A 23,382-nucleotide genomic window follows, 5' to 3' on the forward strand; every position below is an offset into this window, starting at 1 on the left:
GGTTGTTTTTGTATACATATTTATAGTTTTTCAGTTTTATTAAACTTCTATATATAAATTAAAATTTTATATTAAATGAAACTCTAGTTTCAAGTTGGTTTAAATAGATTAATGATTTTTCAATAAAGATTTAAAGGTTAGAGATTAAAATTACTATAAATCTTTAATTTGAGAAACTAATTTTGGAATTTAATATTTTTTACCGAATCAGAAATCAAAATTAAAAATTTGGTCCTAATTTGTTTGTAAGATATTAGAGTTTCGGTTTAGCCTATGTAGATTACAATAAATTATCATTTGAACTTTTATCACTTCAAAAAAATTCTTAAATTTTTTGTTTGTTTCCTTTCTCCTTTCCCTTCTAATTCGCACTTGCTTTTCCTCTTTTTGGTAAAAATAAAAAGCATTCCTACATACATTTAATACTATTCATCTATCTTCTTCACTCTCACCAAACCCTAGCCGCCTACTCCATCTCCGTTCAAGTGTTCTCCGTCCAGTCGAGATCTCTACCTTTGTAGTCACTCCCTCCATTTTGTTTACTGAAAACTAAGCTCATTTTGTTGACTGAAAACTAAGTCGTAAGGAAGCATGTCCTCCGCTGCACACACACCGCTAGTCGTAGTTTTACTTCATCTAAAGTCAAGTGTCTTTGGGTTGCTTGTTCCTTTATGCATCGCACGTCCAACCGCGCTAATTTCCTTCATCACCATTCGTTCCGGTATGTGGTTGATGTTTGATATTCACAATTGTATCTATATATAAACTATAATTAAAAACTAAAAATATATTACACTTTACATTTTTTTTCTTTTTGACCTTGAAGGTTTTGATTCTTTGAAGGTTTTTAAGAGGACGAAACTTTGAGCTCCAATATTTTCTCCAACTGATCGACTTTGAAGATTTTGTGGAATCTAAAAAAGTGGAAGATAGTGAAGCTGAATTCTTTTCAGCTTTGAATACCTAGATGTGCACAATTTCAACAATGATGTGGTATTTGGATTTTAGGTGAACAATTATATTTAGAACTATTTTTAAATTGACTAGGAGCATTTGAGATATTGTTTCATTTATTTATTGTCCAGATTTTTTAATTTTGCTATTCTAACCATTTAAAAGTAAATTTACTATTCAAAGTAAAAGTCATCATTTGCTTTTCTTCTTGACAACCCTAAATTTTTTTTCTTGCAATCGAATCAATTAATATTTAACACATCTCCTCATTTTTAATATTTAACACATCTCCTCATTTTGGAAGTGAAAGATCCGAACCACCAAAATTGTTAAAATATTGTTCAAACTTAATTACAATACGCTTAGAATAATATTGACAAGGGATAGTTTAAGTTAGTGTACTAGCAATATAGCTATTGTGTTAACATTTTTTAAAATAATAATAAGTTAATTTTTAAAAATTATGCAATTACTTCCAATATTTAGCCTTCAATTCTTTACTTATTATTTTTGTTCACAAATACCAGCATTAATGGAAAAGGTCAGTCGAACAAATCATAGTTTGGTATATAAATATCTATTATCTTCCATGGTTTAACTAACACCCACTCTTACATGTGTTGAGCAGCTAGCAACAAAAATCAGTGGGAAAAAGTTGACAAGAAATTTAGATACAAGTTCTTCTAATGCTAATATCATTGAAAGTTGAGCTATATATAATCATTTTAACTATTACAAATATATACACACACACACTTACGTGTTATACGCTAAATATCTGCTTCAAATACCAGCATAAATAATCACTACTCCAAGCTGAGAACTACATTAAGCTTGTTAATACTACCATCACCACAACTATCTAAATCATTTTGGCTTAACATAATCACCTATGATCAGTACTATATACAAGCTCCAAACCACTTACACCGGGCAAGCTGACAGTAAAAAGTCAGGCTGTCGGCGTTGAAGCAGTATACCGCAAAAGGGACATAATGGTTTCGAGGGTATCTCTGAATCGGAGAGTTTTAAAGAGTGAAAGTTGGGAGTCTCAGACATCTGGAAAAGTATATCTGGAGCCAATCTAAAAGCACTTCTACAACAACACATACAAAACCATAGGGGAGTAGTAGCAGGGCAGACCTGCATCGATACAGAACACCTTATTAGTTTGTGGCTCTGACTGACACCGGGTTTGCGCTTACCACCCTGGCAAACTCCAAATTCTGGAGACTCAAATGGAACCGGTGCTGAACAGTAAGTGCACTGCTCCGTTGATGAATGTTTACTGGATCAAGGCACAGCACAATAGAGGTCAATTATAAAAGTAGATTGTCCGCAAATTGATGTTGATATTCACAGGTATTAATTAAAAGAAAGCTTAGTTTCCGATGGAATGAGGGAGATGAAATTTCCAGAAGAGAAGTCTCAAGAAAATGGCAATGATAGAAAAATTATCAAATTAAATGAATAAACGAAGAAATATATCAGGAAAGCCTTTTTGACCATTCATAACAGAGTTTAATTGATTCAGAATCTCCCTATACATCTAAGGAAAATGTTTAATTTGATTATGCAATTAGCGGCTATATAGCACCACAACCAGCGAAAAATTCCAAAAAAGAAAATGATACCTCCAACGTTTTTTTCTCGCTTGTGATGCAATGTCTTTTATTGAGTCCTGTAAATGTTCAGGGTTAGATGTAACCCACTGCTGCATTTCTGTTAAACCAATGGGATACCAGAACCCAGGTCGATATTCAGTAATGGACAGTGAGCGAAGCTTTGCACAAGCAAAAAAACATAGACCGATTAGCCTCTGACGGAGTTCTCTTTCACTGCTTAAAAGTAACTTCTTACACAGAATATGCATTTCATTTTCAGAGTCGTCAAGTCCCTCCAAACTTAGCAGATCCAAATTCTGCAGATTGTCGTTCACTTGATCCTGTATTGATTCTGACAGAACTACACGTCTACAAATAATGTTGAGGAGGTGAAGTTGGCGAGTAGAAAATGTTGACACATTTTTTGAGACGTGTGACAAAATCTTTGTAGCAGAGAGCTCATTATTCCAATGGAGATATGAAGTTGCAAGCCACTTAAGTAGAATGTGGTCAACATATTCCGGTATGGAGTGCCTGAATGCCAGTAAAGCGGCAACAACTTCCCAAACAACCATAGGTTTATTCAAATTTTTAAATTGATTTAAAGACCATAATATACTGGACTCCCAACGAACAAATTCTTTCTTAGACATGTTTGAAACGTTTTCAGTATAAAAGTATGAACTGTTTGGCATAACTTCTATTTCTTCTCCTCCAATCCAGAAGAATTGAACAGCAGCTTTCTGAGTCCTGAGAAATTCCAAGCATGTCATGGATGAATTGAAGATAGAAATTGATATATCAAATCCTTCGATCATTTACAAAACCTAAAGCATGATAACAAAAGTCCCAACAATATCTCTACCTTGCTTGGTACATTTTATCAAGTGAATCAAGATCAAAGTTGCGAACCTGAAAAAAAAAACACGTTATAAATTTTTTTTTTTTTTGAAAAGGAAACCAGCTTCTTTAGTGATAATAATAATAATAAAGCTCAAAGTACAAAAGTGTATGTTATAATATATTATTGATGTTTATACAATCATTGCAACCTATTGTGAAAATTATGATATAGAAGTTTAATTGTCAATGCAATCTAACAAGCTATTGGTGGAGTTCGTTCATAGGAACATAGGAGGTTGTTGGAGCCCGTGGGTCAAATCCCACCAAATGAACTAAACACCACACTGCTGCCTGGTACAAATCAGAAGGATGGTGATCTCTTTACATATATGGTGATCTCCTAAACCCAAACCATACAAAGGTGGATCCATTCTAAATATGAATGACTAGAGAGTTCAAAAAGTCCATATCCCATCGGACAAAAATAATGGATGACTAAGGTCGAACATATTTAGCACAGGACCTCCAAAAGTCCAACTTTAAAGGGGAGCAACGGCTGTATAGACATTTATGCACCAGCATGAGGAACAGACCAAACATAGGGAAAGACAACTGATAAAATACTTCCTGGAAATTAAATTTGAATTAGTTTCCTTTTTTTTTAAATTTCCTCGTCTCTTGACTATTATCCAGATTAATATTTTCCTTATTTATGTAGCTGGTTACGGTAGTCCTAGGAGTTTCATCTAGTTACTTTTCAAGGCATTCTTTCAGTTGTTCACATTATATTTTAATCTGTAGAAGTGGACTCAAGCCATATATGTAATATTAGACATAGTATCTGTGTTGACTTCTATAATGCAGAATATTTCAGTAGTAAAAAACGGATCTTTTAGTATCACATACCACGGCACCCACAAGATTTCCTGGAGACATTGCAATGCCAAAGCATGAGCGAAATGTATCTGGAAGCTGCAAATACATATCTCCCATCATAACCCAGAACACAAATTACCTTTCTCAAAACAAGGCATAAAAAGCAAGCTCTTACATCAATGGAGCCTCCAAGCTCAGGGATACGTGATGAAATGGGCACTTCATGGAGAGAACTCTCATCTAAACTCCAACCTCGCAGAGTATTATCCTGTGATGAGCAAAGTATTTATTACATTTTGTGATCAAAGAATTTAAAAGTTATCATATAATTGTAAAAATAGGTTCATGGAGCCTCTTACAGAAGACATATCATGGCCAAAGAGATGTCCAAACATTGCCCAACAAATTCTTAATTATGAAAGATGCTCATAACTTACTATTCTAGATTTTTCTTTTCATTTCTTACTTAAGGTTTTTATTTTTTATTTTTATTTTTTGAGGAAAAGACGTAATATTATTAGTGAGCCAAAAGATCTGTCTTTTGAGCTACAAAAACAGCACAATCGGTAGAAAGTGCAGATAAAACTCAACAAGGAAAACAGGAAAGCCACAATTTAGACTGCCCAGAAAAACCGTCTAGGTTTGTATGCACCGAGACCTTTATACACACACATGCCCACATAAAATATATCCTTAAAAAAATATCCTTATTTGATTTGATGTACATAATCTTCCACAAATAAATGGCAGGATACCAATTTATTTAGAGGTTAAGTCAGTAAGTAAAATGCCCCTGAATTAGCCTTCATTTTACAGATAACCATATCATACATGCATATGCAGTTCAATACCTCACTGCAGGTGAACAAATAACGTCCATCAACAGCCCAAGCCACACCTGTAACCTGGCAAAAATTCAGATGCGTAAAGTTGTGCACTGGATTATCAAGAATATTCTTCAGTTCACAAAATACTTACAACATGACAATGTGCATCAGATAACAAAATGTTATCAAATTCACTGCTAGATAGGTTAAATATCCTTATTTCAAGGGATCCAGATCCTCTGCCAATGGCCAAAAATAGTTTATGCTCGGATAACTTGGGCATATTAAGTGAAAGTACAGTTGGTACTCCTTCACCACTGATGACCTGCAAAGAAATAACCAATTTTAATGAGTGTTGAAGTAAAATAACATATTGGAAAAGTAAGTCGTTTAGTGAATTAAAAAGTACCTCCTTCAACAGCGAGAATGAAGCAAAATTAGAGTCTGAAGATGCTAATAACTCTTCACAGTAACATTGCCAGATCTTCACACTAAAAGAAAAGAAGAATCAGAATGATTCACAAGATATCAGAAAATCGATATAAAAATCATATGGATTTGACGTTCCACTTCCACTGCTTCCCCATAGTGATAGCAATCCATTTATGGTTACTCAAATTATAAAGATAATACCAATAATAATCATTAAGGAAAAATAAAGTAGGTTGACAGCTGAAACTAAGAAAAACTGATTGATATACTCTGAATCAAAGTTACTGATGAAATGAGAAGCTTTTACGAAAATTTGAACACTGTAAATTATTCAATCCACACTCACCTCCCATCCGCGCTCCCAGTTGCCACTAAAACCTTTGGACTTGATGAATCAGAATCAAACAACATCCAACTGATACAGTTGATCCATGAATTGTGTGCCTGAAGAATTCCAACAAGTAAAGCTCTTGTTGGAACCATGCACTCAGTGAGGGAGTAGCATTCTGCTACATTAACTTTCCAAAATGAAACTTTACCAGACTTTGTTCCTACTGCAAGAACGCTTGCAGATGAATTCTGATGTAAATGAGCCTTATGTGATGGCTTTATTACTGGGGACCAAGCAATTACAAGAGACAACAACATTGCACTGCGAGAAGCATATTGTTGTGCACTAATAAATGGAGGCACGGAGCTATCTTCACTTCTCCTCCTCAGAGGCTTCTCTTTTGATTTCTCCAATGATTGATTCAAACTGCTTTCATTGCTGGTAAGAATTGAACATCAAATTCCTAAAAGGGTTATTGATAATGAAAAGGACATAATTTACAATAACAATCTAATTAAAAAAATCCATTATCCATATAGGCTCTTGCAAAAATGCACAACCATTCAAATTAATCCCAACTGTAGAGTTAACTACAAAAGAAATCGATAGATAACACCATGAGAAAGTATAATATTTGGCCATTTGGCCAAGTCAATTACTTCTTCCTAATCCTTTTTCTTCCCACTAAAAGATTCTAGCATTTCTTATTAAATCACCAATTCACCCAAAAGCTTAAGCTAGTGGTTGAAAGCAAATTTAATTATATATCACCAACACTCCCCCTCACTTGTAGGCTTGAAATATTTGAAAGGCCCAACAACTGGAATCAATTTTACCTCACTTTTGGGTTTGAAATATTTGAAAGGCCCAACAAGTGGAAATTGATTTAATTGGGGGAGGAAACGACAATGCAGAGGCTTGAACACAGAACCTCCCTAGACCATTTGCTCTAATACCATATTAAATCGCCAATTCACCCAAAAGCTTAAGCTTGTGGTTGAAGGCAAATTTAATTATATATCACCAACACTTTCCATCCAAATATTGCACAGGATTGGTTTTACAGTTTTATCCACAAACCTTCACTTTCCTCCTTTTGTGAATCCCCAAAGCCCAAAGCCCTCTCATTATTTTTAAAGAAACAGTAACAATTTGCCTTTTCTTTTTTATTAAATAAGAAAATAAAATTTACAAAGTGGAAATTCATAATTCGTTGTGTTTAGGAGGTTTTTTCTTTTCATATTCCCACTTCAGGCATGATTTCTCTTCTTTGTGTAGTACTTTTATATATAGTGTACCTAAAAGAAATTTGTGTTTTCTTTGCGCTTTGCGTTTAAGCCCGAAAAAAACTATTACATTTTATTGTGGCTTGAGCTTTGAAAAACACTGAAATTGAAGTTTTACATACCAAATAAACTTTGGGATTCTCTAAAATCCAATTGGTTATGGGAAGAGCACCTTTGTATCTTGTAAGGATTGTGAGGTCTTTTTCGTCTTTTTCATTTGGGATCGTCAACAAGCCCCTCAAGATGGTGCCTTTTTGTATTTACCACTCTTTAATTGGTTCTTGTTTTACCATATACCCACTTGGCCTTCATAGACACTAATTCTAATACCATATTAGATAAACATGAGGTTTCATCTCAAAACCAATTGACTATGAGATGAGCAACTCTACATCTTAGAGAGATGTGAGGTTTCTTCATCTTTCTAATGAGGGATTCTCAACAATAAGGTTGGTCTACAAAATATACCACATCCCTTATAACTGCAGAGCTTCTACCTATAACATGATGTCAAACAACTCATATGCTACTATTCAATATTATGCTATGGTTTCTTAGATAACAAAATAATGCATTGTGCTGATACCAGTGATATGGATAACATAATAAGAATTTTACTCTGACTTGAGTTCGTCTTTCTTTCTCCGCTTACTGTTCTTCTTCTTTGTGAGATGCTCATGGACATCATCAGCGCTGCCACTTTCCTTCACCGGAATCTAATTTTAACAATGGGGGCAAATTGTCATAGCCTTTAAAGTTGATGATGCCAAACAGGTGAATAGATGAATCAAGGAACTTACATCAGAACACTTAGAGGAAAGAACATCCAGCTCCCCATATTTAATGCTTTCAAGATAATCATAAAGCTTATTTGATATGTCCACAATCTACCAAAATCATGAGAGAAAATTATTAGAATAAATAAATATTCACCTCAATGTCAGCAGTGCCATTGTATTTTCTTTAAAAAAAAGTTGCTTTAAAAATACAGTTAAATTTTACCAAATACACCTAAACTTTGGGGGGGGTTTTAATTATGACCATGAATTTTAAAGGCTTCATTTTTTCTCTTGAACTTTGAAGTTTATTCCAAAAAATTGCATGGCTTTTTCCTCAAGTGCCACCTAAACTAATGTGTAAAAATTGAAAGTCATATCATATGTGACATCAACTACAACATCTTTCATGTAACTTGATGAGCAATTGGAGTGTAAAAAATGATTTTGTAAATGATTTTATCGAGTTGAGTTCTCTTGACCCTTGCTTCCTATTGTATGGTAAAACAAGTAACCTTTTGCTTCCAGCATAATACTAATAATAAATTATTTAAAAAAATGACAATTTTTGTATAAAAAGTCCGTGAATTTTAAAAAATATCAAATAAGTCAAGAACCTATGACAAAAATTGAAAATTCAAAGACTTGTTGCACACTTTTAAAGTTTATGGGTATATTACTATTAGATACAGCCCTTAAAGTTCAAAGATTAAACTTTATTTTCATTTTATTTTAGAACTTTTTTTATCCTATAAAAGAAAGAACAACAAGCTGTGATTTAAACTAGCCTTCTCTTACTATCCAATAAAACTATATTGAATATCATTCTATTTCCCATTGAAACAAAGATACTCTCCTTAGAAAAATACCTCAATCCATTCAGCACTAAAGTCACAGAACGGTGGACGGTAAAGCTTCACACATCCTTCAGATGTGCAAACAGCCAACAAGCACCTGTCATGGAATGTGTACCACCAGTTATTCTTGATAATAAGTTTTGTATAACAAATAAATAGTTCAATGGATACTTCAAGAGTTAACAAAAGATGGGCAAGCATAAAAAGACAGGCTTTTTTAACCTCCAAACAGCCATACTAATGAAATGTGAACAAAAATAACAGAACCGTGGTTGATGGCGAATGGAAGAAAAATATGAAATACATAACAGCAGTCCAGTGGAAATCCATAGAGGTAATTGAAGTGTAAAAGCTTTTTCCATATTTTTCTCACATAAAGAATCATACCAACTCATCAGCAAAGCAGTCATTTGGAAAATAAAAGTACAAACAATTAAGAACCAAAAGACTGTACCCTGCATTAGGAGCCATTCCAATAGGAGACCATGCTACGGACTGTGCACGAGGTTGATCATCCCGAGATAAGCAAGTTGTCAACAAGCAGTCAGAAAATAAGTCTGCATTTACCAACACGAAATTTATTTAAGAATAAAGTTGCAATGGCATCCGCATGTGAGAACATCCCTCTTAGACAATGACAAATCTTCCAACTTGGTTGGTTTCGCTGAAGAGCAAATTAGATAGTTTTTCAAGAATTCGGTGATAAGTAGCTTGCTTTCAATTGAAGTTTTCGAGCATTGGTTTGAGCATTACCAAAAACCAAGGAGACTCATGGCTACCAATATTCTCTAAACTACCAACAAAACTTACAATTGGCATTATATAGAATGAATGCCTTTTCCTATATCTTGAGAAGGAAAAACATATCCTCACAATAAAGCCTAATGAACAGAGAGATTACACATCTCAACTTTAAAAATCAACGAACAAGAAATCTCTTGAATTGGCTCGTATAAAAAAAAAATGTGAAACTGTTAAATCCATATGATACCTTTTCGCTCTATCACCCCTATTCGAAGTGGATCAGCTGCAGGGATTGTAATAGTGCCTCGTGCTCCAAAAGGTGATGCCGGATTCTGAGATAAAGATAGGAAGTAATTGTAAATACAGTATGCTTGATTGGAAGGGAGGCAAATGTAAAAACAGTTAACTGACCAGTATAGTGACAAGGGGGCCTGAGGCAAGGGCGATTAAATTCTCATCAGACCATGCAATAGCATTTGGGTAGTTTGGGGCAGCGAACAGCGAGACGGCCTGAAAAAATGTTTCCACCATTGCCCTCCGCTCTTCCAGACTTCTGAAGCAAGTTCACAGTGACAATGGAAGTTCAGCTCGTTATCGAATGAGTGAAAGAAGAACAAAGTAGCGTCGTCAAAACGGTGTACAAACGGATTCAAGCTTGTTTTAAAATTAAAAAAAGGGTAATCAACGGTTCCGTTGCCTCTGATTGACGATCTGAAACTGTGTGCGGTGGGTTTGGTGACCGGCGGAGGCAGGTGCCGGAAGGGAGCTGCGGAGGTGGTCTACTACTGTGGCTATCGGCTAACCCGAGAAGGGGCGAAACCGCACTTGTTTCCTACTTTTTTTTTCTTTTCTTTCTTTTTTCTTTTTTTGTCTTTTTTAGAAAACTATCTATTCGGTAAAATACTCAAAATATGTGAAGGTTAAAAAATATACTGGGACTACTTATTATAGTTGGTTGATCTCCAGTTTTCAAAATATACATTTTAAATTTATTTTATAAATAAATTTAAAATTTTTTAGAAGAATTTTAAAACAAAAAAACATACAGACTAACATATCGAAACTATTTCAATGGACTGGATAGAACAATCATGATTTTGTTGAAGTATGTTCGAGATATCCTGAAATAAAAGGTAATTATAATTGATGATCATTTTATGAATAATAATTAAATATATACCAACATCTCAAAAAATTTATAAATATAGTAAAACTATTACGCATAGATTTGTATGGCTAATAGATTTGTACGATCTATCAATAATAGAATAATATTTTTAACATGGTTTATTTATAACATGTCTATTCGTGATATATTTCTATGATTGATATAATTTAACAAATTTTACTATATTTGTAAGTTGTTATATACTTAATTATTTTGCATCTAATGGCTAAATTTTGCAACTATACTTAAAATAAAAGAATTCTATATTTGGTCATTGAATTTTATACTCGGTGGTATCAAGATGGTCCAATATTAAAAAATTATGCATTTATTTTTTTAATTCGAGCATACATCATCTCATAACAAATGACTTATGCCTTAGTTATTCAATCTTAGACCTTCGTTATATCGGAACGTTCCAAAATTAAAAAAGAAAGATTTAGACAGAATATCTAAATCTACTGGTAAATTTTATAAATATCATAAATTATAATTTATTTTCTTAATTAGATTTTGGTAATTTTTAATGACAATTACAACATTAACTTTATATAATTTTTTAAATTAAATTCAAATGATTTTCTTATTTACATTAGGTAAATGTCAACTTTCTTATTTGGCCTGATAATCAATGGATAAATTTATTATTAAAACTAATTGGAAATATTTTATTAATTCAATATAAAATGAAATATTTTCTAATATGAAATAACTTAATGATTAAAAACAACCGTGTATAATTGTATTTAATCACCCATGAACATTCTCATATAAAAATTTTAATGCCCGCAATAATTTTGTCTTTTTCATAATTCAATTTTAGTCATTTATTTCATTAATTTTGTTGTTATCAATATCGTTTTTCAATTTGGTTAATCGGTTTTTCAATTTGGTTAATTGGTTTATTTTGAAATTTTATTTTATATAAAACTTTGAGTTAGTTGTCTTCCTCAATTACTTTATTTTTATTTAAATTTCTCACTTTACCGATATTTTTCTTACACATATATCACTTCGTATATACAATATGATATATGTATTATTTCTTCTTATGTTTCGTAACATGTATTTTTTCTTATAAATTTATTATTTATTTTTATGTCTCGTAACATATATTTCGATCATGTTTATCATATTTTGTTTTATTTTTTATTGTTCAATTCATCTTCTTATCATGTACGACATGTAATTTTTTATTAAATGTTCTGTCATTCGTGTATACTATGATATATCATTGAATAATAAATTTATGTTATGTGATTTATTACATATATATTACTACATATATTTAATAATACATACACACATTATTTTTCATGTTTTGTGATTTTTTCTTATTACGTATATATACAGATTATATATTCATTCAATAACTTTTTTATTTCTTACCTATATCTTTTGCGATTTGTTACACACATATATATACTACTTCATACATTTAATAATATATAAATGAAGTTAATTCGATATAATAAATGTACCACAGTGTATTTCAAATGTGAAATATAAATTATTACAAACCTTAAATGGTCAATATATACTAATAACGGTCGTTTCAAACATAACTTAATATTTATTACATATAAAATGAATATTTGAAATAAAATACATAAATTAGTAAATTGATAACATAACATTTTGTTCATAAAACATACAATGCATTGTTTCATATAATATTATTTTTAAACCAATCTTACGTTCAACAACTTTTTCTATACAATTTTATGGATCTTCAATTTTTTTGTCAAAGTCCCTACATTGCAAACATATCTAATTTCCTCTACTAGAGAACAACTAGTGTTTTACTGTCATATATTACACATGTTCATCATAATTTTTTCTCAATCATATTAATGTAAACATAAACAATTTTCATACATAATCACTATTATTTCAAATATAACGTATTATTTACTACGTAATATATGAATATTTAAATAAAATACATAAATAAATCAATATAATACACATTTAATTAATAAAATATACACCGTATTATTTAATATAATATTATAATTACGTGAAATATACGAAAAATAATGCAAAACAAAAAAATGGACTAAGAGAAAAATTGGAAAGTAAGAGAGAAATCGAGAGAGAAGGGTTTTTCAACAAAATCACAAAATAAAAATAATTAAGAGACAATTTTTATTATAATATATTTAATTAATGCAAATTTTAAGCATGGTTCACTTTTTTTTTCTTTTATATTTTTTAATACATCAATAATAATAATGATGAATAAATTGATCGCCTATATTTGTATAAAATGCAAATTTAGGTCAACATATAGTATCCAATTTTGGTTATCTTCGTTAAAGACTCTTACGGCTAACTTACATAAATTGGGCTTTAGATTATTAATGGGCCTATGGCCCAATTATCCATGCGTATCCCATGAGCCGAAAATACCGGCCATCTAAAAGGGCCCAATGTCTTCGCCCCGACCGGTATAAAGAGAAGTAAAACATTGGACGAATTTGAAAAACTCAAACGGTCGAATTTGAGCATCTGTTCGTTCATTGTAGAATCGCACTCTCATCAAACTAGGAAATTTAAAATAAATAAAAAAATCCAGTCTCTTCTTGAATTTTATCGACAATGGGCACGATTAAACGATTGAAATCCTCTTCTCAACGCCAAAACTGGGAGAAAATCTTCAGCGCTTTGGTTCGGATGCTAGAAACTCAACAGAAACAGCTTGAAACCCTCGTTTTAGAGCGAAAGCTTCTTGAAGATCGCATCCGAATGCAACACGATCGGTGGACCTCAGATTCTCGTCTTTATGAAAATTTTATCTGCCAGGTATCGGTTCAATCTGTAATTCGATCTCTTTTTTGGTAAGGACTAGGATGAATGTCGTTAGATTTTTAGTTTGCTGCTTATGAGGAATTTGGGCATTTCTGTGTAGTTGAAAGGGGAATTGGCTTTACGCGACATGGAACACTCGCTTGAGGCATCAAAGTTAGATTTAAACATGAGTATGATGCAGCGAGGAAGTTTACTTCGTCAAATAACATCAGGTTTGTAGGTTTTTGACATTGTTGCATTTCTCCAGACGATGATCGGTGATAGTATAATTACTCGAATCATACTTCTCTTATGTTGTAGAACACGCGAACGACGAATTGCAAGATTTCAAAGAATTATTTAGCCTGCTCTACACTAAAATCACCGTTACACCTGTATGTTCTTCAATATAACTTGAATTCTTTTATGCTTTCTTTGTAAACTTCGTAGTTGTAAATTTCAAATAGTTTCAGGATGTTACTTCAAGAACCTTTTTGAATAGTGGAAAATCGAACCAAAGAACACAAAACTCTAAAGCCTTGAATATCGAGGTAGAGAGGTTACAAAAGGCATACGAAAAGCTTGAATCAGAAAGGAGTTCTGAGGTAACTGCACTTCTGGCAGAGAAGACGTTTGTATGGAATCAGTACAACCTCATGGAGAATGACTACAAGAGTAAATTAAGGCATGAGCGTACAGAAGTTGAACTAGGGCGTACAAAGATTGAAAATCTTCTTGCTAATATGGAACAACTTCAATCTTTGAATGACGAAAAAGATTGTACAATTGCAGCCTTAGAAAGCAAGTTGGAAAAGATGGAGGTTAATTCTAGGAAATTGAATGATGAAATTTCTAGAATCTCACATGAGATGGAAGTCTTAAGAAAGCATAATTGCGCATCAGTTACATCCGTGTTAAACCGATGCACATCTGGCAATAGAACATTTGGCTTAGGAGTGAAGGAAAAAGAGAAGGGTAGTGGCAGTAACATCATTGTGAGGAAAAAAGCATCTTCTGAAACCAAAAAGGTAGTTATTCTACAAGAATTTATATTCCATTTGCTCGTCTTGTTGCTTTTACCTGTTATTCCTGGATTTTAATCTCTTTTTGTGACTAAGTTTGAAGTTCTATGTGCATATGATTAACTTATCGATTACAGCGACACATTTTCTAGGAATTAAATAATCATACCCCTCAGAAATAGTCCTAAGAAGGAATCTAAAACGTAACTAAACTATATTTACAACTACTACACATAGTTATGAATAAAAACAGAAAATGGAAGAACGGAAGAACCGAGTAAAATTTGAGTTGCCATGTGCATTTTATTTGTAGCTGCATCGAGGTTGTTGCTGGAATTTAAGTGATTTTACTATAATTTTTGTGGCCGCAGTGCCACAGTTCCTATCACATGATTTTTGTTAGCAATTAGGAAAGGAAAGACTGTCTTAACCTGACATAACAATAGAAGAAGGGTGTAAAGAAAGGACGGGCAATCATTTCAGACTGCTTAGAAGTGATTGGTAGTCCTATAATTTATTTGCTTATCTTTCTTTGTCTGCCTTTGCAATATATATTATCGGATATTTCTTTCTAGTAATAAATTGCTATCTTCCTCTACCCGTAAAATTAGCTAACACACTATTTAACCTTCATGTCAATTTTTTTATTGTTTATGTTTTCTAGCTTTCTTTGATTGTCACGACGCCGGTTATGTTTGACAAGAAACTGAATTTGTAAGTTATATGTAACATGTTTATTTTTCTGGTTATATAGGAATATGGGAGTTTAAAACGAAAGAGAGACCTTACAAGTGAATCGATGACCCCAAGATTGTTTTCATCGTCTTTCAAACCTCCCAAATTGAGGAGCAGTATGTGTGTGTAAGTTGGTATCTCTCATAAAGTAACCAGTGAAATTATTGAGAAGATAGTCTTAGCCATGTAAGTGTAAGTCGTTCTTCTACAGATATCTCTGTTTATCTCTCTGTGTTTTATGTTCGTTGCTGCTTATCTCTGCCTATAAACAATAATCGTCAATAACTTCTAACCAGCCTAACATAAACCCTTTTTTTGTAATGGATCTGTCATTTCTTCTCTGAAATTACATCATTTTCTCTCTTTTTTGTGTGGAGGAAAAACATACTATAGCACCTTACATGATCGATATAAACCAAAGCTTCATCACGACTTAATAATAATATGGTCTCCATATCGCTGGAAACCACTTAGAGTGGAAGTAAGGCTGATAAGATAACAAGACCAACAACACCACCAGCAAAACCGCCGCACCCCAAGGCGAAGCTGAAGCAGCACCTTCCGTGACGTAAACCGGTTCGAGCTTTGTTCTGGGAGTGATAATTACAAGACGACCATATCTAACAATGGAGTTGCCAACAAAGACAAATACTAGAGGTAAAAGCAAGAAAAACAGCTTAAAGTTGATCCTTGTTTTCTTCACCTGAGACCTGTAGCTTGAATATGATGAAACAGATAGAAGAATGACCAATATTCCAAGTATTGCAAGGAGAGGCCTTGGTGGTGGAGTTATAGAGGATAAAGCTTGTTCTGCCCATCCTTGTTTCCATGCTGGCCCTCTTCTTTCTCTTATTAACCAACCCATTTGCCTCCTGATTTATTCTCTCTCTGTTTCACTTGGGCAATTCATAGCCATTAGAGACATGTATATATAGAGAGAATAAGAGAGAAATGATATGGAAGGTTGTAAATTTGCTTTGGTATAAGTTCTCTGGGGCCAACTTCTCTTTCAAATTGACCTTTCTTTTTTTATTCGAGCTCACCGAATTCGTAGTTTAATCATTTATCCTCTCATTGTTTCCCATCTCGAAAGATGACTTTCTTCTTTTATTTTTCGCTTTTCCTGAGAATATGTGCTTCTGCATTTAAAATCGTTCGTGTGTGGTGTGGACATGTGTGGAATCTCTACACGTATTACCATTTTTATTAAAATCATAACATTATCTTTCTCGGTTTTATTGAATTTGTTAGAGATTTAAAGTATTAAGACCTAAATCATTATTATTTAATGTTCAAAGACTCAACTATTTTGAGTTTGAAAGTGTATAAAATAAAAAAAGTTTATACACTGACTGGTTAGGAATTTATGGATAAAAAGTGTTTTCCACCCTCGTATTTGGAAATAGTTTTACTTTTGGTTGTTTTCACCGCTTCAAATAGCATAAGGTAGGAAATAGATTTAACTTATAGCACAATGATCGAATATTTGCAAACTTCATGGATGTCAAACCTGTCATTCAACTGTGGTTATTGATAAACTATTGATAGTCTCGCAAGAATGGAACACATTTATTAAATTAAAAGCTAAACGCAACCTATAACACCATTTATTGCTACTATTATTTACTATAAGTGATAATTTGAGAAAGCTACGAAAAAACACTCGTAACTGTGACAAATATAAAGTTATTGCTAATAAAAACTATTGGGGACGATAGCAATTAATGACAATTATCTTATACCTTTGCTATATATTTTATTATGTTTTGCTTTATTGTAGTTTATGCAAATAATTATTTTTTATTAAGGTAATTATAACTTATAGCAATTTTGGGACAGTAATCATGCATATAATAATATATATTTTTTTAGTTACAAATATAACATATTCTATTGTTAATTATTTTTATCAGTGATAGACTAATAATTACAACATGATCGTCATTCATACACTCAAAAAAAATTTGGTCAACTTTTACTATATAATATGCTAAGATTCAAATAGTGTATTTGTCATGCCAATTTTTAGAAAAATTGGAATGGATAACCATTTCAGCAATAATAATTAAGAATATAGCAAAATTTTAAAAAAATTTCAAATATAGCAAAACTATAACTGATAGACTTGTGTCGCTGATACACTTCGTATAATCAATCAGTGATAAACTGATATTTGCAACATGGTCTATCGTTGATAGACTCATATAATTGATAGAATTTGACAAATTTTACTATATTTACAAAATTTTAAAATGTTGTTATATACTTAGTTATTTTGAATCTAATCGTTAAATTTGCGACTATTACCTGTTTTTATTACATATCCACGGGACCCATCTTCAATCTTCACACGTAAATAAGAGAGGGACAAATTTGTTTTAGGCCCATATAAACTTGGGCCAGTTGTACCATGACTTCCCAAGTGTATTCGGCCATATTTTGTTGGGCTCACGAAAGATCATCGTGGTGTGGTTGTCAAATATTTTACGGACCAATCCAACTGAGCATGAGAATTTTAGGAAGTCCAGAGTACATTTTTGGGAGAAACAAGTAGATAATAGACAAGGTATTTTAAGCAAGATGAACTAAAATTCTATAATATATTACAAAATTGACCTAAATTTCTCAATTCTTTTAGGAATGTCTTAAATTAACTAATATTTTACACAAATATAGAATCCAAATAACCAATTTATTCATCGTTATTATTAATAATATATTAAAAATTTTAAAAATATATCATGTTTAAAATAAGCATTTATTAGATATAATTATGATAGATGATTAAATTTTATTACAGTAATATTAATAATAAAAATTGTCCATTAATTAGTTTTTTTATGACTTTGTTAAAAATTTATCCACTTCTGATTTTTCTTTCACTTTCTTTGGTCTTGTATTATTTTTCATATATTTTACATAAATATAGTATATATTGAATAATACTAATGAAATGTTCTTATATCAATTTGTATATGCATTTTATTTAAATATTCATATCATACGTAGTAAATAATACGTTATGTTTGAAATAATATTGATTATGTATGAAAGTTGTTTATGTTTACATGAATATGAATGAGAAAAAAAATGGTTTAATGTTAAATTGGTTAATGAATAGTATATATGAAACAATACATTGTATATTTTATTAACGAAAGGTTATGCTATCCGTTTGTTAAATTGATTTTTGTATTTTACTTCAAATATTCATTTTATATGTAATAATTAATAAGTTATGTTTGAAATAATAGTTATTACGGTATATTATAGTATATGTTGTTCATTTGAGGTTAGTAAAAATTTATATTTTGTATTCGAAATACACTATGGTATATTGAGTATATCGAAGATAACATCATCTATGTACTATTGAATATATGAAATAGTATATGTACGTGATAAATCACATAAGATATATGTATTATGCAATAGTATATGTGTATGAATTAAAAAAAACAATGATCGAATACATAATCCATGTTAAATGCAGTAAGAAAAAACACATAACATTAAAAAAATATGTGTATGTATTATTAAATATATGCAGTAATATATATGTAATAAATCACAAAACATAAATGGATTATTCAGTGGCATATATGTAAAAAACATATAAAATAAATAAATAAATATATAATATGTGTATATATATGCAGTAAGAAAAATCACAACATAAAAAGTAACATGTATGTGTATTATTGAATATATGCAATAGTATATATTTTAAAAATAACATAACATAAATTTGCTATTTAGTGGTATACTATAATATACGAACGACGAGACATTTAATAAAAATTGTATGTCAAACATGACAGAAAGATGAACTGAACAATAAAAAATTAAACAAGATATAAGGAACATGACCGAAGTATATGTTACGAAACTAAAAAAAAAAACAAACTTTTTTAAGAAAAAAATATATATGTACGAAATGAAAGAATAAATAATACACATGTGATATTGTATATATGTGTCAGCAAAATATCGGTAAAGTACGAATTTTGAAGAAAAGAAAAACGAAAGTAATTGATTGAAATTTGAAGAAAAATAAAGTAATTAAGGAAGACAACTAACCGAAATTTGTATACTGAACGAAATTTCGAAATAAACTAAAGAACCGATACTAATAACAACAATATTGATGGAATAAACGATCGAAATTGAATTATGAAGAAAATATTCGCGGATGTCAGAATTTTTATTTCAAAATGTTAAAGGATGATGCAAATAATGATATAATTTTATTTTTAATCACTAAATAATTTCGTATTAAAAAGATTTCATTTTACATTTAATTAATAAAATACTTATATTAATTTTCATAATAAATTTATACGGTTAGGCTAAATAAAAAAGTTGTGAATTTAGTATAACATAAATAAAGAAATCATTTGAATTTTATTTAAAAAAGTTATACATAATTAATAATTATTATACAGTTATAAATATTCTAAAAATTTAAAAAACCTAATCAACAAAGTAAATTACAATTTAGTACATTTGTAAAATTAAATCTATCGTAATAGATTTAGATATTTTGTCTAAATATTTCTAAAAGATATATAAGAGAGAATCTACATTACTAGATTTGGATATAATATCGCATATCTTTGTGCAATCTTAGTAAATCATCCAATCAAATTTTGACAGGTTATAAATATTTTGTACTTACTTTATTAAATATTCTATTTATTTGTTAGAATGTGAGTAACTAGAATTATTACTTGATCTGGACTAGGGGAAGGAAGTCCAACCCTTTCTTCTCGGAACACTTTTATTTTATCTAAATAATATTAGGAAAAACGAAATACCAAAGATAACCTCGAGCTGAAAACAACGAACGAAGAAAAAGGCTAAAACCCCAGAGAAGCATCTTGAATGTCCATCTAAAACACACGTGTCACACAGCCCCATCCTTTTACAAAATCTTTTCATATTTGATTTTGTGAAAGCCAGTCCGGAAGCGATTCCTACTCCTCTTCTTATTCTTCGGCTTTCGCTTCCTCCGTGGTTCTATAAATCCCCATTCTCTTCCATCCTTCCATGCATTTTCTCTTTCTCTCAACTTTCACGTCCATTCTTTCAATCAAAATCAACAGATTGATTTCTCAATGGCTTCCACTCGTGGAGGCTCCATCTCCCTCAATTCCGACGACTTCACCCCTGAAGACCACAAAGTCGCTGATATCCTCAAAGAATTACCTCTTCTCATTCAAAAATCCGAATTCTCTCTTGGATTACCCCCTTCCTGGCCTATCCGACGCAAGAGATCCGCCGTCGTTTCCCCGCTGGGCTGTTCAACAGTCGTCGCTCAACCGCCGCCTCCTCCATCGTCATCCGAGGAAGATAAGGAAACTAGCCCTACTACTCCACTTTCACTCGACTCATTGACCTTGTCAAGGAGTGAGTCCGATGAGAATATTGCCAACGTCAAGGTTTCCAAGAGGAAAGCCCCACTCGCTAAGGTTTTTTTTTTAGCTACTATTAGTGTCTTCATTATTCTTCTTAATTTTCCCCCAATTTTTGGTCTTGTTGAGGTTCTTGAATTTCTTTTTGAAACCTAATTTTAGCGTTTTTGTGTTATTTCATTTGGGATATTGGAATCAGAAATTTAAATGTGCGGAATCCGTTGATAAATTGACCCACCAGAATCAAGCTCTGGGAGAGGTCAGTTCTTCTTCCTTATTTGTCTTGTAGCAAAGTTTTTGTTTACTTTCGATGCTATCATCTTCTTCTCTGCTTTTGTTTACTTTATTAACTTTTATTCCATCACTTAAACACAACAGAACTTTGAAGCTAAGAAGCAACGTTTTGCTCATCCGAAAACTATCAATTCTGAGTTGAAGGCCAAGAAGCAAGAGGCTTCCATGATTCTTGGTGGTTCCACTAACCGATCAGAAATTCCCGAAAATGGGACCTCAACTTCGGGTACGAAATCCTCAGACTTAAATATGGAGAACAATCTCCATGAATGTGAACCGTCGACGAAGAACCAGACAGCTCCAATGGCAGAACAGAGTAACGATAACCAGAACCACCAAATTCCAATTGATGAAATTCCTTTACTGGACCTTATGGGGATTCCTGATTTGAACTTAACTGTAGAACAAAATTGTCGGGTAAATTACAAAAAACAGTTGGCTGCCAAAGCAAGACAGAACAGGGCTCGAATCTGTAAGAATAAGAGGAACAAGAAGAACAAGAGGAACAAGAGGAATAAGAGGAACAACGGCAATGGCCCTGCAAATTAACAATCCCAATTCCACAATTTTTCCATTTTTTAGATTCAATCAATCAATTGTATGGGAGAACTGTTTTGAATCTTGGGGTAGTTTTGTTTCCCTTGATTAATTGAGTTACTCGAACTGTGAAGGTAGATAGAATCTGGATAGATATATATATATGTGTATATATATTAGTTTCTTTCTTTTTTATTATTAAAGTATAAATAATAGAAGTTTATTTTCTTTCTTTTTTGAGCTATTTGGATGGAGAGCTACTTTGTTGTTGAAAATGGTGACAGCAATATATAGAATTTCTTGTATTAGTATTAGTTGCAAAAAAAAAAAAAAATAACAATTCTGATAATAAATAATATAATACAGTTATTCTTGATTTTTTGGGTTCAACTAATTATGGTAATTTCAACATTCAATTGCAGATGCAAAATTGAGTAATTTTTGTTCTTTTGTTTTTATTTAAAGCTTAATAATCTTAACATTCCCTAAGTGGGGGATAATTTTCAAATTAATTTATTAATCTACTTATGAGATTTTACTAAAAATCACGTACAATAGTCAGGAATAGCATAAAAATTGTACACAGTGCAGTAAAATTTTAAAATAGGTCGCTTGATGAATTTTTGTATAGTTGGAAAAGAATTTATATTTGACCTTTTCCTTAAAATACGTTTAAATCATACTGTTTTATAAGAATCAAGTCGTTACAATTTATCATTTATTAAAATTTACGAATCAAATTGTAATGTAATATGAACTAAATGATTACCAATTGAAGTTAGGACGTTGCTTTCATAAAAGTTTAAAAACTAAAAATATTTTTTTAAGTTTAAAATGTTAATCAAGTTTAGTTTATATCTTTTGAGTAATAAGATGATGAGACTACGATATGTATATAATAATCCAAACATATAGTTGTATAAAAATTATTTTTGAGTTAGTTTGGAGCAGTTTTTGTTATAGGAGGGATATTCTCTTAAATATTTTATAGATTATAAATTTATTACAATTCAACTAATTTCACTAAAAAATAACAAACTTATTGGATGGAGGAAGATTAAATTTTAGCAAATATTTCCACCTCCAAGATAATTTTTTATCTACTTTTTGTTCAAACAAAAAGGTCAAAAAAATTCAACTGAAAAAACAACTTTTAAAATTTTGCTTTTGCTTTTAAATTTTTTTGTAAAAATTCAACCACTATGCAAGAAAGATGCACAACATTATAAAAAAAATGAAGAGAAAATATAATTAGTTTTTATAAACAGAAAACAAATGATTAACTAGGACTTAGTTTCTCATATTCTAAATTTATTCTTAAAATTAAAGAAGAATTATAAAACTGTTCCTGCAACAAATACTATTGGGTATTGACACTATTTCAAACTCATTCACATTGTACGTTATTTACTTTCTAGCATCGTTTTTTATTATTATTTGCTATCGTGTTTATTACTAAATTTTTAAACTAAAATAGTTTATATATCAAACACATATTATTATAAATAAAACTAAAATAATTTATAATATAAACACAATCTATTATAATTGAGCCAAATAGAGTAGGATTGCAATAACCAACTTCTTAACTCAAACAAAAAAAAAGTTAATCCAATTTGGAACATAATTGTAACTAGGAGGTCCAAACCCTTTCTTCTAAGTGCACATTTTTCTTAGACATTTTCAAATATATTGTCTATAAACTATTATTTTGAACCATTTTTCCATTTATAATCCTTTCCTTTTTTTTTCTCTCTCTTTATAAATAATAAAAAATAAAATAAAAGAAGAAAATACCAAAAATAGCCTGGAGGTGAGGACGTGGAGAAGAAAAGAAAACACGGGACGAATAAAAGGCTTAAACCCTAGAGTACCATCCTGAATCTCCATCT

At 31.2% G+C, this 23,382-nt stretch overlaps 4 protein-coding genes and 1 long non-coding RNA gene across 7 annotated transcripts; 3 read left to right on the forward strand and 2 right to left on the reverse strand.

Annotated features, from left to right (window-relative positions):
• The first annotated feature begins 350 nt into the window (after positions 1–350).
• On the forward strand, positions 351–1,094 carry LOC116402164. The gene is made up of 2 exons (XR_004214604.1): positions 351–721; positions 827–1,094. It is a non-coding gene; the product is annotated as an uncharacterized LOC116402164 (long non-coding RNA).
• Positions 1,095–1,515: 421 nt separating this feature from the next.
• Positions 1,516–10,428, reverse strand: LOC101210970. 2 transcript variants are annotated; one of them, XM_011651358.2, is made up of 15 exons: positions 9,942–10,428; positions 9,778–9,862; positions 9,241–9,343; positions 8,799–8,883; positions 7,954–8,040; positions 7,778–7,869; positions 5,883–6,305; positions 5,514–5,595; positions 5,256–5,429; positions 5,129–5,182; positions 4,453–4,545; positions 4,308–4,373; positions 3,424–3,470; positions 2,589–3,308; positions 1,516–2,242 (listed from the first exon to the last, which is right to left on the reverse strand). In XM_011651358.2, the coding sequence occupies exons 1-15, from the start codon at positions 10,059–10,061 to the stop codon at positions 1,879–1,881; spliced, it is 2,595 nt and encodes an 864-aa protein (XP_011649660.1). In that variant the 5' UTR covers positions 10,062–10,428; the 3' UTR covers positions 1,516–1,878. The 2 variants fall into 2 exon arrangements, with proteins under 2 accessions (XP_011649660.1, XP_011649659.1); XM_011651357.2 differs by having other exon boundaries at positions 7,772–7,869.
• Positions 10,429–13,151: 2,723 nt separating this feature from the next.
• LOC101210726 lies at positions 13,152–16,282 on the forward strand. Of its 2 annotated transcripts, none has more exons than XM_004152708.3 (6): positions 13,152–13,503; positions 13,610–13,721; positions 13,810–13,883; positions 13,956–14,516; positions 15,265–15,902; positions 15,981–16,282. In XM_004152708.3, the coding sequence occupies exons 1-5, from the start codon at positions 13,300–13,302 to the stop codon at positions 15,373–15,375; spliced, it is 1,062 nt and encodes a 353-aa protein (XP_004152756.2). In that variant the 5' UTR covers positions 13,152–13,299; the 3' UTR covers positions 15,376–15,902; positions 15,981–16,282. The 2 variants fall into 2 exon arrangements, with proteins under 2 accessions (XP_004152756.2, XP_011649661.1); XM_011651359.2 differs by having other exon boundaries at positions 13,962–14,516.
• LOC116402215 lies at positions 15,556–16,143 on the reverse strand. Its single transcript, XM_031881424.1, has one exon. It carries the CDS (start codon positions 16,108–16,110, stop codon positions 15,679–15,681), a length of 432 nt encoding a protein of 143 aa, XP_031737284.1. The 5' UTR covers positions 16,111–16,143; the 3' UTR covers positions 15,556–15,678.
• A 3,902-nt stretch (positions 16,283–20,184) lies between the features above and the next one.
• Positions 20,185–21,678, forward strand: LOC105434650. The gene is made up of 3 exons (XM_011651361.2): positions 20,185–20,716; positions 20,859–20,918; positions 21,038–21,678. Exons 1-3 carry the CDS (start codon positions 20,363–20,365, stop codon positions 21,500–21,502), a joined length of 879 nt encoding a protein of 292 aa, XP_011649663.1. The 5' UTR covers positions 20,185–20,362; the 3' UTR covers positions 21,503–21,678.
• The last annotated feature ends 1,704 nt before the right edge of the window (positions 21,679–23,382 follow it).

This window comes from Cucumis sativus, chromosome 2 (assembly GCF_000004075.3).
Source record: "Cucumis sativus cultivar 9930 chromosome 2, Cucumber_9930_V3, whole genome shotgun sequence".
Taxonomy (NCBI): domain Eukaryota; kingdom Viridiplantae; phylum Streptophyta; class Magnoliopsida; order Cucurbitales; family Cucurbitaceae; genus Cucumis; species Cucumis sativus.

What these genes read in the sequence shown, in the direction of transcription:
- LOC101210970 (XM_011651357.2), bottom strand. Translation starts at nt 10,061, where the DNA reads ATGGTGGAAACATTTTTTCAGGCCGTCTCGCTGTTCGCTGCCCCAAAC. An exon ending in ACTGGGAGCGCGGATGGGAG is followed by an intron (nt 5,596 to 5,882) that starts GTGAGTGTGGAT and finishes CTTTTCTTTTAG; the next exon opens with TGTGAAGATCTGGCAATGTT. An exon ending in ATTTGTTCACCTGCAGTGAG is followed by an intron (nt 4,546 to 5,128) that starts GTATTGAACTGC and finishes TGCTCATCACAG; the next exon opens with GATAATACTCTGCGAGGTTG.
- LOC101210726 (XM_004152708.3), top strand. Translation starts at nt 13,300, where the DNA reads ATGGGCACGATTAAACGATTGAAATCCTCTTCTCAACGCCAAAACTGG. An exon ending in ATGAAAATTTTATCTGCCAG is followed by an intron (nt 13,504 to 13,609) that starts GTATCGGTTCAA and finishes ATTTCTGTGTAG; the next exon opens with TTGAAAGGGGAATTGGCTTT. An exon ending in CATCTTCTGAAACCAAAAAG is followed by an intron (nt 14,517 to 15,264) that starts GTAGTTATTCTA and finishes CTGGTTATATAG; the next exon opens with GAATATGGGAGTTTAAAACG.
- LOC116402215 (XM_031881424.1), bottom strand. Translation starts at nt 16,110, where the DNA reads ATGGGTTGGTTAATAAGAGAAAGAAGAGGGCCAGCATGGAAACAAGGA.
- LOC105434650 (XM_011651361.2), top strand. Translation starts at nt 20,363, where the DNA reads ATGGCTTCCACTCGTGGAGGCTCCATCTCCCTCAATTCCGACGACTTC. An exon ending in GGAAAGCCCCACTCGCTAAG is followed by an intron (nt 20,717 to 20,858) that starts GTTTTTTTTTTA and finishes TATTGGAATCAG; the next exon opens with AAATTTAAATGTGCGGAATC. An exon ending in AGAATCAAGCTCTGGGAGAG is followed by an intron (nt 20,919 to 21,037) that starts GTCAGTTCTTCT and finishes TAAACACAACAG; the next exon opens with AACTTTGAAGCTAAGAAGCA.